Source organism: Hordeum vulgare, unplaced genomic scaffold (genome assembly GCF_904849725.1).
Source record: "Hordeum vulgare subsp. vulgare unplaced genomic scaffold, MorexV3_pseudomolecules_assembly, whole genome shotgun sequence".
In the NCBI taxonomy this organism is placed as follows: domain Eukaryota; kingdom Viridiplantae; phylum Streptophyta; class Magnoliopsida; order Poales; family Poaceae; genus Hordeum; species Hordeum vulgare.
In genome coordinates, this window is record NW_025422757.1 from 1 (window position 1) to 12,500 (window position 12,500).

The window sequence follows — 12,500 nt, forward strand, 5'->3', positions numbered from 1 at the left end:
GGCGGATTGCTAATCCGTTGTACAATTTTTTTTGTACCGAGGGTTCGAATCCCTCTCTTTCCGCTCCCTTGGATCATTTGGGACTTTCAAACTGGAAAGAATTCTGACCCCCGGATTTTCTCATAGATAAATGTACGAAACAAATCCAATTTGTAAGAAAAAAAAAAAATTGAATTTTTACTCCTCGCGTCCAGGATTCCGTCCTGGATCATTAGATAAGAATCCAAAGATAAAGAGTGAAACAAAGAATATCACTACTGTATAAACAAAAAGTTTGAGAGTAAGCATTACATAATCTCCAAGATTTTTTTTTAAGGAATAGATTACCAGTTTTTCCTTACCACACGGATCCACTAGGATGGTTTTTTTTGATACCTAAAAATGCAAAAATGAATTCTGGAAAAAAATTGCAAGAATTCATTTATAATAAGAACTCTTATCAATAGCAAAAATAGGGTTAGGTGGTATTGAATAGGTATTGTGTAGGTACCTAAAGGTACCTGCTCAACCTAGGTGCAGGGGAGTAGAAAGGCTGATCCAAATTTATTGCTGTAGCTACCCATTCAATGTAGAATAATTTCAATTTTAGAATTGAGGGTTCATAATATAAAAATATAAAACTTCTCGGCTTTTACCCATTTTAATTTTTTTTTTGGAATGAACACATCATTCAATTTGGCATACAGAGTACTAAAGATTTCATCGAAAACTTACAGCAGCTTGCCAAACAAAGGCTAATAGAAAAAAGAATAGAGGTATAACAGGCATAATATCCACGATTGGATTGAAAATAGCATAAGCTTCGGGCAATTTGGCAAAGAAAAAACTAGTAGGATAAAGAACAGAATTAAAACAGATACAGGTTAAACTAAGTATATTAGGCATAACAAGCATTTCATTCTTGTAGAGTAAATAATTGGATTTTGATTGAGTTATTTTTTTAAGGGAAAGAAGGAAAAGGCAGATTCAAAATCTTTTTTTCTTCGGACTTTCCCAAACACAAAATACCTCCTTGTATTCGCACTCTCAAATGAGAGTGGAATAAATTCGACTTTCATATAATATCTTAATAGAATTCCATGTAATGATCAATGCATTTTTTTGATTCTATATTATCTGCATGTGTAGAATACTAGCAAGAGAATATCTCTTCTTTATTTATGTAATTGAAATGGTATTGACGAATAACAAATAAACATAATAGTGTTTATTAGTGTCGCATAAAACCCGAAATGGGGCGTGGCCAAGTGGTAAGGCAGCGGGTTTTGGTCCCGTTACTCGGAGGTTCGAATCCTTCCGTCCCAGATTGTTTCTGATGAAACAAACGGTGAAATCATATAGTACTCCGTATGAGACAAAAGTTTATTAAAGAGAATAATGATATCTTATGTTTTCTCAGAAAACATAATAAAGTCTTAAGTCCAGTCAAATTGACTACCTTTATTTTCATGAAAAAAATGGGATCTAGCAGGCACATTCAGGATATGCCTCTACTATGATCACTTAATAATCACTTAATAATCACTTAATCATATTTTTTTCTTCCTTTTGGTCTTCGAGTCGAAGAAGTACCAAAAACAATTAACTACCAAAAACTTTCAATCTATTCATTGGAATAGTTTATTTAGTTATTATAGTTAATTGTTTTTGGTACGGAAAAAATATATTACTAATAGAATTCTAATTCTAGTAATTAAATGAATTAAACTTTTTTGGAGGTTGATAGTTTATTTATTGAGGAAGAGTCAATCCTTCTCTTCTCACTTCAAGATTGATCATCTCGAGCCATCCGTTGAGGGTGGAAATTTAATAATAAATAAGTTTTAAGCAAACTTGTTTAGTCGTCTTTTTCTATGTTTCATTCATATGATAGAATTCGAATATGGGTTTAAATAAATTGGATCTTGGCGGAGGCTTCCCGGATAAATACTTACTTTCTTTTATCCATATTGCTCCATAGATAGCAAGTTTTAATTTTAATTAGTATACAAAAAACAAAACCAATGACTATTCATGATTCCATCCATATTGGATCAATTTTCTATACCACTTTGCAATGAAAAGAGGAATGTTTGTTATGGTAAAACTTCGTTTAAAACGATGTGGTAGAAAGCAACGTGCGACTTGAAGGACATGATCGATTGTGGATTTTGCTATCCATCATTTTCCATAGTAATGAAAATGCTCTTGGCTCGACATAGCCTGTTCTATTCGTTCCGAACCAAATTTGCGCAGGGTTTAAGTAACATAGTACACGATGGAGCTCGAGAGGACAGAGTTTATTTTTTATCAAGGGAAAGAATCTAGGGTTAGTGAAAACTAATAAATTAGGCCAACTTTGTCAGTCTATCCTTAATATAGAAATAAATCGAAAGGTTAAAATACGAAGAAAGTCCAATAAAAGTATATCAGAATCAATCCCCCTTATTAGATTTCTATAGAAGAGATAAATGCTTTATCGAAGGAAATAAGAAAAAAGGGTATGTTGCTACTCTTTTGAAAGAAAAAAATAGGAATTCCCGAAGTAATGTCTAAACCCAAGGATTTCACAAATCAAAGATAAAGGATTCCAGAACAAGTAAACACAATTTTCAATTGTCTCAACAACAGAGTTGGATCAGAATAAGGAATAAAAGTCAATTCGTTCGAAATGAGACAAAGAAAAGAGTTTAAAGACGACTCAAAAATTTTTGAAGGATTTTGCCTTCGAAGTTTCTCAGGCAGAATTAGCCAACTTGAGTCATGAGTATAAATGAAATTTGTTTTTTCTGTAAGGAAATTAATGGACGTCATAGTCTAATTTCTATTATTATCGACAGAAATTCGAATCATTTTCTCGAGCCGTATGAGGAGAAAACCTCCTATACGTTTCTAGGGGGGGCGTTGTTTATCTACATCTATCCCAATAAGCTGTCTATCGAATCGTTGCAATTGATGTTCGATCTCGAAGAGAAGGAAGAGATCTTCGAAAAGTAGGTTTTTATGATCCGATAAAGAATCAAACTTGTTTAAATGTTCCAGCTATTCTCTATTTCCTTGAAAAGGGTGCTCAACCGACAAGAACTGTTTATGATATTTTAAGGAAGGCGGAATTCTTTAAAGAAAAAGAAAGACTTTGAGTTAATTGAAGAACTAAATGAATAAAAAAGTAGGATAGGAGAAGATTATTAGTATTCCTCGTTGTCTAATTATTTAGACACAATTTACCTCTTTCTTAATCCTATTTGGATTTATATCGTGCCAATCCAACATAAGCCCCTATTTTATTTACTTTTTCTATCTAATTTGTTTTCTTACCATTGTATTTCCATTGACAAAGGTCTATTGAACAAATAGAATTTGTAGATAGATGGGTCTCTTTATCCTCACTCCATATTTAATTTTTCTGCTTACACTTCGCTCAAATGATAAGGGTGTTCCTCTTGCATGTATTCTCATACAATATAATATATATTTTTTTTAATAAAAATCGCTAAAAAAAGGAGAATTTGGCCATCGTGATTAGGGTCGCTCTTTTTTTTCACTTTAGTGGAATTTAACCGGACCTGTTCGTTTTGCCATTTGAGTGTTTTTCATGGTCGATAAAATCTTTCTTTTGATGTCTTGCTAGTTCAATGTTTTGACAGAAGCGCGCGGTGTAATTCCATTGATTTTTGGATTTCGATCGTATCTAAGATCCTTTTTTTATCTGGGTTGCTAACTCAATGGTAGAGTACTCGGCTTTTAAGTGCGACTATGATCTTTTACACATTTGGATGAAACAACAAATTCGTCCAGACTCTTGGTAGAGTCTAGAAGACCACGACTGATCCTCAAAGGTAATGAATGGAAAAAATAGCATGTCGTAATAAAATCAATCTTTTTTGAATGGAATCCAAAATTACGATTTTCTGGGTCTAGTGAATAAATGGATAGAGCCTGGCTCCAATTCTGGTAAAATAAAAAGCAACGAGCTTAACTTCCTAATTGGAAGGATTCCCCGCTCTAATTAGACGTTAAAAATAGATTAGTGCCGGATGTGGGGAAAGGTTGGGTTTTCCTATGAGTGGACCCTTTATTTTTTCTTTTTTTTTAGAAATCCTAATTATTCTTGATTATGGATTGAATAAGGGATGTTATGGATTGAATGTGTAAAAGAAGCAGTATATTGATAAAGAGGCTGTATTCCAAAGTCAAAAGAGCGATTGGCCTGCAAAAATAAAAAACTTGTTCTGTTCTTTTTTGTAATTTAGAACAAACATAAACTAATTCGGTAGAAAAGGAGCGGAAAAAGATCCGTGGATTAGACTCCCTTTCTTTCCAGGGTTTGTATTAAAAATGCAACACCCTGTTCTGACCATATTGCACTATGTATCATCATTCGATAAACCGAGAAATGCTTCTTCTCTCTGATTCAAGTAGAAATACAAATGGAAAAATTCGAAGGGTATTCAGAAAAACAGAAATCTCGTCAACAATACTTTGTCTACCCACTTCTCTTTCAGGAGTATATTTATGCATTTGCTCATGATTATGGATTAAACGGTTCTGAACCTGTGGAAATAGTTAGTTGGAATAACAAGAAATTTAGTTCACTACTTGTGAAACGTTTAATTATTCGAATGTATCAGCAGAATTTTTTGGATAACTCGGTTAATCATCCTAATCAAGATCGATTATTGGATTACAAAATTTTTTTTTATTCTGAGTTTTATTCTCAGATTCTATCTGAGGGGTTTGCGATTGTTGTGGAAATCCCATTCTCGCTACGGGAATTATCTTGTCCGAAAGAAAAAGAAATACCAAAGTTTCAGAATTTACGCTCTATTCATTCAATATTTCCCTTTTTAGAAGACAAATTTTTGCATTTGGATTATCTATCACATATAGAAATACCCTATCCTATCCATTTGGAAATCTTGGTTCAACTCCTTCAATACCGTATCCAAGATGTTCCATCTTTGCATTTATTGCGATTCTTTCTCAACTACTATTCGAATTGGAATAGTTTTATTACTTCAATGAAATCCATTCTTTTTTTTCAAAAAGAAAATAAAAGACTAGTTAAATTCCTATATAACTCTTATGTATCAGAATATGAATTTTTCTTGTTGTTTCTTCGTAAACAATCTTCTTGCTTACCATTAGCATATTCTGGAACTTTTCTGGAACGAATCCACTTTTCTAGGAAGATGGAACATTTTGGGATAATGTACCCTGGTTTTTCTCGGAAAACCTTATGGTTCTTTATGGATCCTCTTATACATTATGTTCGATATCAAGGAAAGGCAATTCTTGCATCAAAAGGCAGTTTTTTTTTGAAAAAGAAATGGAAATGCTACCTTATCAATTTCTGGCAATATTATTTCTTTTTTTGGACTCAGCCGCGAAGAATCCATATAAACCAATTAGCAAACTCTTGCTTCGATTTTATGGGATACCTTTCAAGTGTACCAAAAAGTCCTTTGTTGGTAAGGAATCAAATGCTGGAGAATTCATTTCTCATAGATACTCGAATGAAAAAATTCGATACCATAGTCCCCGCTACTCTCCTCATAGGATACTTATCAAAAGCTCAATTTTGTACTGGATCGGGGCATCCTATTAGTAAACCCATTTGGACGGATTTATCAGATTGGGATATTCTTGATCGATTTGGTCGGATATGTAGAAATCTTTTTCATTATCATAGTGGATCTTCGAAAAAACGGACTTTGTATCGACTAAAGTATATACTTCGACTTTCATGCGCTAGAACTTTAGCTCGTAAACATAAAAGCACGGTACGAACTTTTATGCAACGATTGGGTTCGGCATTTTTAGAAGAATTTTTTACGGAAGAAGAGCAAGTTTTTTCTTTGATGTTCACCAAAACAACTCTTTTTTCTTTCAGTGGATCACACACTGAGCGTATTTGGTATTTGGATATTATAGGTATCAATGACCTGGTCAACCCTCTTAATTAATCATTAGACAAAACTAATAAACAGGAAAGGGTTGATAAATGATCAAGAAAAAACTTTCATATTTTTCATTCTGAAATGTTCCTTTTATTATAATAAAGAGTAGGTGAATCAACTTACTAATTAAAAAATTAGTAGAACTTCCTCTTTGGAATAGAATATTGGCTATTTCTACATAGGGAAAGTCGTGTGCAATGAAAAATGCAAGCACGATTTGGGGAGGGATTTTTCTCTATTGTAACAAGGAAGAATTATCTACTCCATCCGACTAGTTCCGGGTTCGAGTCCCGGGCAACCCATATAGAAAAGACCCATCAAAGTTTTTAACTTTTACTCACTTCATTTACAAATACAAAATTATTGGTTTGGTTAATTTATTTATATGGATAGCCAATCTTTGGGCTGACTTGGTTGACATTGGTATATAGTCTATGTTATACTGTTAAATAACAAGCCTTCTATTATCTATATTCTAGTTAATACGTGTGCTTGGGAGTCCTTGCAATTTGAATAAACCAAGATCTTACCATGACTGCAATTTTAGAGAGACGCGAAAGTACAAGCCTGTGGGGTCGCTTCTGCAACTGGATAACTAGCACTGAAAATCGTCTTTACATCGGATGGTTCGGTGTTTTGATGATCCCTACCTTATTGACCGCAACTTCTGTATTTATTATCGCCTTCATCGCTGCCCCTCCAGTAGATATTGATGGTATTCGCGAGCCTGTTTCTGGTTCTTTACTTTATGGAAACAATATTATCTCTGGTGCTATTATTCCTACTTCTGCGGCGATCGGATTGCACTTTTACCCAATTTGGGAAGCTGCATCTGTTGATGAGTGGTTATACAATGGTGGTCCTTATGAGCTAATTGTTCTACACTTCTTACTTGGTGTAGCTTGTTATATGGGTCGTGAGTGGGAACTTAGTTTCCGTCTGGGTATGCGTCCTTGGATTGCTGTTGCATATTCAGCTCCTGTTGCAGCTGCTACTGCTGTTTTCTTGATTTACCCTATTGGTCAAGGAAGCTTTTCTGATGGTATGCCTTTAGGAATCTCTGGTACTTTCAACTTTATGATTGTATTCCAGGCAGAGCACAACATCCTTATGCATCCATTCCACATGTTAGGTGTAGCTGGTGTATTCGGCGGTTCCCTATTCAGTGCTATGCATGGTTCCTTGGTAACCTCTAGTTTGATCAGGGAAACTACTGAAAATGAATCTGCTAATGAGGGTTACAAATTTGGTCAAGAGGAAGAGACTTATAATATTGTGGCTGCTCATGGTTATTTTGGCCGATTAATCTTCCAATATGCTAGTTTCAACAACTCTCGTTCTTTACACTTCTTCTTGGCTGCTTGGCCTGTAGTAGGAATCTGGTTCACTGCTTTAGGTATTAGTACTATGGCTTTCAACCTAAATGGTTTCAATTTCAACCAATCTGTAGTTGATAGTCAAGGTCGCGTTATTAATACTTGGGCTGATATCATCAACCGTGCTAACCTTGGTATGGAAGTAATGCACGAACGTAATGCTCACAACTTCCCTCTAGACTTAGCTGCTGTTGAAGTTCCAGCTATTAATGGATAAGGTTTTTCTGCTAACATATAAGAATTTTTGAAGAAAGAAAAGACAAAAATACCCAATATCTTGTTCTAGCAAGATATTGGGTATTTTGAATCTTTTTTTTCTTCTTAATCTTTCTATTCAGAATTCAGTTAACGACGAGATTTAGTATCCTTTCTTGCATTTTCATAACTCGTAAAATGCCGAGTAGGCACGAATTCTCCCAATTTGCGACCTACCATAGGATTTGTTATGTAAATAGGTATATGTTCCTTTCCATTATGAATCGCAATTGTATGGCCAACCATTGTGGGTAGAATGCTAGATGCCCGGGACCACGTTACTATTGTTTCTTTCTCCTCCTTCATATTGACCTTTTCTATCTTTGCCAATAAATGATGAGCTACAAAAGGATTCGTTTTTTTTCGTGTCACAGCTGATTACTCCTTTTTTCCTTTTTAAAGAGTGGCATTCTATGTCCAATATCTCGATCGAAGTACGGAGGTCAGAATAAATAGAATAATGATCAACGGAAAAAAGAAAAAAATCCTTTAGCTGGATAAGGGGCGGATGTAGCCAAGTGGATCAAGGCAGTGGATTGTGAATCCACCATGCGCGGGTTCAATTCCCGTCGTTCGCCCATCGCATTATTGCAAATTCCAAAAATGCAATTTTCCATATTCCTAGTTACGTATTTACTTACGGCGACGAAGAATAAAACTATCGCTATATTTTTTCCTTTTCCTAGTTCTTCTTCCAAGCGCAGGATAACCCCAAGGGGTTGTGGGTTTTTTTCTACCAATGGGAGCTTTCCCTTCACCGCCCCCATGGGGGTGGTCCACAGGGTTCATAACTACCCCTCTTACTACGGGGCGTTTACCTAGCCAACACTTAGATCCGGCTCTACCCAAACTTTTTTGGTTCACCCCAACATTACCCACTTGTCCGACTGTTGCTAAGCAATTTTGGGATACTAAACGGACCTCCCCAGATGGTAATCTTAAAGTGGCCGATTTACCCTCTTTTGCAATGAGTTTCGCTACAGCACCTGCTGCTCTAGCTAATTGCCCACCCCTTCCACGTGTGATTTCTATGTTATGCATGGCCGTGCCTAAGGGCATATCGGTTGAAGTAGATTCTTCTTTTCTCTCAAAAAACCCCTTCCCAAACTGTACAAGCTTCTTCCAAAGCATACGGCTTTCTAGATGTATATGACGATCTCTAGACAGATGGATCTTATATGAATCATATGATGAAGTACCACATGAGTGGATATATAGGAAAGGAATCCAAATCTGCCGAATCGCTCATGTTATGATCTTCTACATCCTAGGTCTCTGCGTTCCGTCATCTGGCTTATGTTCTTCATGTAGCATTCAGATCGAATGACTCTATGAAATTACGTCGATACTTCCACATATTATGGGTAACGTAGGAGACATCCCTATTTTCCCCCGGGGGTCTTAATTACCACTGCTTAGCTTTCAATTTGCCTCTGACCATCAAATTAAATGTGAATAACCCGTCCTCCTCTCTTTGAAACAAGGGGCGCTTCCGGTTCTGTGCGTGCTTCAAACAATTTTGTCTTCTCCATATTACCATATCTCTAGAGTCAATAATTTTCTATGAGGAACTACTGAACTCAATCACTTGCTGCCGTTACTCAACAGTTTTCTGTTGAGGTCTATCCCGTAGAGGTAGTCAAATTGGATCAGTGATCGATTTCTAGGTTTCGTCGTAAACCTAATTGGTTACTTCCAATTACGTAAATCAATAGTTCAAACCGCACTCAAAGGTAGGGCATTTCCCATTGATATAGGAACTTTTGTACCAGAAACAATAGTATCTCCAATTATAGCCCCTCTGGGATGTAAAATATATCTCTTCTCACCATCCCCATAGTGTATGAGACAAATGTATGCATTTCGATTAGGGTCGTATTCTATGGTTACGATTCTACCAGATATGTCTTTTTGATTCCGTCGAAAATCTATTTTACGGTATAGGCGCTTATGACCTCCCCCTCTATGCCTTGCGGTAATGATTCCTCTGGAATTACGACCTTTACCACAACGGTGCCGTCCATGGATCAAATTATTTCGTGGATTGGATTTCACTTGCCTGTCTACGGTTCCCTTGCGTGTGCTCGGGATAGGTGTTTTGTATAAATGTTTCGCCGTATTATTAAGTATTCTCCTTTAGTTTTTTTCTCTATCTAGAAGTGGAATAGAATAACCCGGTTGAAGGGTAATGATCATACGTCTGTAATGCATTGTATGGCCCAGAATAGGTCCTATTCTTCTACCTTTTCCAGGTAGTCGATGGCTATTCACAGCTACCACCTTAACACCAAAGAAGAGTTCGACCCAATGCTTTATTTCTGTCTTAGTGAATCCCGATTCGACATTAAAAGTATATTGATTCTTTCCCAATAAACGAAGACTTTTTTCTGTAAATACTGCGTATTTGATTCCATCCATAAATCGACTTTCCCTCCTATGCTCTGAGTTCCAGTATCGATAAGAATTCGAGTTCTTATTGTTCTTATGTTATGGTATGAATATACCATACCAATTCGTTATGTATGGATGATGGATGAGATTCCATGGATAGAGAGCCAGTTCCAATAGACTTATGGAATGTTCCCGTTCGTGTGCATCCAGCAGGAATTGAACCCGCAAATTTACCAATTATGAGTTGGGCGCTTTAACCATTCAGCCATGGATGCTTAACAGGGATCATCGTACATCGTAAATAACCAATTTTCATATAGAAAGACATATCATAGAAAAATGAAATCGAAAATATTCCGAGATGGCAAATATTCGGAGATGACTATGAAAACACCTCTCTGGATCCTCGAATTGAAAGAGAGATTGAGAGGGATCAAGAATCCTAATTCTCGCTATTTGGAATGGATCCAATTCTATTGAGTCTGACTCATAGTGATCATTTCTCTTTAGCAAAGAATGACCTTGGTTATCAAAGGATTGAACAACCGGGATCCATTTCCTTATGATACCTAGTTGGCATTGATAACAAGGATCTAATGAATTATGAGTTTAATAGATCCTCTTTAGCAGAAAGACGTATATTCCTTGCTCATTATCAGACAATCACTTATTCCCAAACCTCGTGTGGGACTAATCGTTTTCATTTACCATCTCATGGAAAACCCTTTTCGTTCCGCTTAGCCCTATCGGGTATTTTAGTGATAGGTTCTATAGGAACTGGACGATCCTATTTGGTCAAATACCTAACGAAAAATTACGATTTTCCTTTCATTAAGGTACGAGGGCTTCTTATTCCACAAGAACGAAAGCACCTTTTCATTCTTTCATATACTAGGGGTTTTTACTTGGAAAAGACAATGTTCCATACTAAAGGATTCGGGTCCATAACCACGAGTTCCAGTGCACTAGATCTTGTAGCACTTAGCAACGAGGCCCTATCCATTAGTATTCCACATAAGAAATCCATTCTAGAAAAAAATACAATTAGATTAGCTCTTCATAGACAAACTTGGGGTTTGCGAGCCAAGGTAAGATCGGCTCGGGATCATGGGACCCTTTTCTATCAGATAGGAGGGGCTCTTGTACAAAATAGACTTACTAAGTAATAACCCCATAGAATCTATCTATATAAAGATAAAGAGGCAATCGTGTCAGGAAGCGGGTTTTTCTTTGGCCAAAAGGTACTTCGAACTTGGAACGAGCATGAAGAGATTAACGAGACTTCTTTCTCTTTTGAGTTTTTCTGGCGGACCTGCCGCGCAAGATCTTTGGTCTTCCCCTGGAACCGATGAAAAAAAGTGGATCGCTTCTTATGTACTCGCTCAGAATGATTCTTCTCTATCTATAGTTCATGGCCTATTAGAAGTAGAAGGTGCTCTGGTGCAATCCTTACCGACAGAAAAAGATTGCAGTCAGGTTGATAATAGTCGAGTGACATTACTTCGTCGGTCCGAACTAAGGAATCTGTTATAAATGTTTTGAAATGGATATTGTTCTCTCTTTGATCAGGGATTGCTATATGAAAAGAAGTGGAGTTTGAAAAAGGGAACGGAATGCTCAAACCGGAACTGCTAGAGGAACGAATTTTCAATAGCATAACTTGGGCTCCTAGAATATGGCGCCCTTGGGACAATCTATTTGATTGCAGGGTTTTGTTCCGAAGCAAAGATATCCGCGGAGGCCGGTTCGTTCGTCCTATTCTGATATTCAGGACCAAGAGGTACTGGATTCTCTTTCGGATAGGCCCTGAAAGGAGAAGAAAGGCTGAAATGCCAACGGACCTCTGTCTATTCTCTAATTCACCCGATCCGATAGTACCCGTTTTTGGAACGTCCAGTGCCAAAGTCACTGAATGGGTAAGTCACCAATCCAATCCCTTTGACAAATCGGATGTCATATTAGATATCATATTCTATATATATAGAAATATCATAGATAGAATAGACATATAGAATTTTTGGTCGGCAAATTCGAAGGAATCATTGAGTGAAAAAGGAGCAAAGAATGACAAAAGACGAGACTCTACTAGTCTTCACTCTTGTGGTTTCCTCTTCCTCGGTTTCTGTTTTCTTATTCGGGATCTTGCTTTTCATGGTTCTCATCTCTGCAACTCGCGATTTTCGCGAGAGAACCAAATCCAAGTTGGTGAAGATCATGATTTGGGCTGGCACGGTATTGGGATCGTTTGATCGATTTCCTTAATTTGATCGCTACTTAATGGGCGTGCGCTCAAAGGATACAAACAGGGATTCGCAAACAAAAAGGGGAATTCGTAGTCACTTTTTCCTGTCGCGTAAAAAAAAGTCTTTACGCGAGAGCAATAGAGGTTGGGATACATCTATCTCTTCTGAGCAACCTCTTTTGGATTCTTAAGACTACCCTTGCAGTAGGATACCATCTGCTTTGGGTTCTTTATTATCTCCTTCGAGGGATTTTTAAGATCGTTCAGGCTATATTTAGTCTATTTTGGCTTTTACTG

At 36.7% G+C, this 12,500-nt stretch overlaps 4 protein-coding genes across 4 annotated transcripts in view; 2 read left to right on the forward strand and 2 right to left on the reverse strand.

Annotated features, from left to right (window-relative positions):
* The first annotated feature begins 24 nt into the window (after nt 1-24).
* Nucleotides 25-6,038, forward strand: LOC123423801 (maturase K). Its single transcript, XM_045107896.1, has one exon. The coding sequence runs from the start codon at nt 4,410-4,412 to the stop codon at nt 5,943-5,945; it is 1,536 nt and encodes a 511-aa protein (XP_044963831.1). The 5' UTR covers nt 25-4,409; the 3' UTR covers nt 5,946-6,038.
* Nucleotides 6,039-6,384: 346 nt separating this feature from the next.
* On the forward strand, nt 6,385-7,568 carry LOC123423802 (photosystem II protein D1). Its single transcript, XM_045107897.1, has one exon. It carries the CDS (start codon nt 6,471-6,473, stop codon nt 7,530-7,532), a length of 1,062 nt encoding a protein of 353 aa, XP_044963832.1. The 5' UTR covers nt 6,385-6,470; the 3' UTR covers nt 7,533-7,568.
* Nucleotides 7,569-7,636: 68 nt separating this feature from the next.
* LOC123423799 (50S ribosomal protein L2, chloroplastic) lies at nt 7,637-10,230 on the reverse strand. Its single transcript, XM_045107894.1, has 3 exons — nt 10,196-10,230; nt 9,298-9,704; nt 7,637-8,634 (listed from the first exon to the last, which is right to left on the reverse strand). Exons 1-3 carry the CDS (start codon nt 10,228-10,230, stop codon nt 8,204-8,206), a joined length of 873 nt encoding a protein of 290 aa, XP_044963829.1. The 3' UTR covers nt 7,637-8,203.
* The window catches only part of LOC123423800 (NAD(P)H-quinone oxidoreductase subunit 2 A, chloroplastic-like), a 4,702-nt gene continuing 1,680 nt past the window's right edge, over nt 9,479-12,500 (reverse strand). Inside the window, exon 2 of the mRNA XM_045107895.1 lies at nt 9,479-12,500. This exon is cut by the window's right edge and continues 1,553 nt beyond it. The gene's annotated coding sequence lies outside the window, so the exon portion shown is untranslated.

Excerpts from the sequence above, each read along its gene's own strand:
- LOC123423801 (XM_045107896.1), top strand. The coding sequence starts at position 4,410 with ATGGAAAAATTCGAAGGGTATTCAGAAAAACAGAAATCTCGTCAACAA.
- LOC123423802 (XM_045107897.1), top strand. The coding sequence starts at position 6,471 with ATGACTGCAATTTTAGAGAGACGCGAAAGTACAAGCCTGTGGGGTCGC.
- LOC123423799 (XM_045107894.1), bottom strand. The coding sequence starts at position 10,230 with ATGGCTGAATGGTTAAAGCGCCCAACTCATAATTG. Across the intron at positions 9,705-10,195 it reads AAGCGCCCAACTCATAATTG|GAGAATACTTAATAATACGG; the intron begins GTAAATTTGCGG and ends AAAAAACTAAAG. Across the intron at positions 8,635-9,297 it reads GGGAAATGCCCTACCTTTGA|CCGATATGCCCTTAGGCACG; the intron begins GTGCGGTTTGAA and ends AATCTACTTCAA.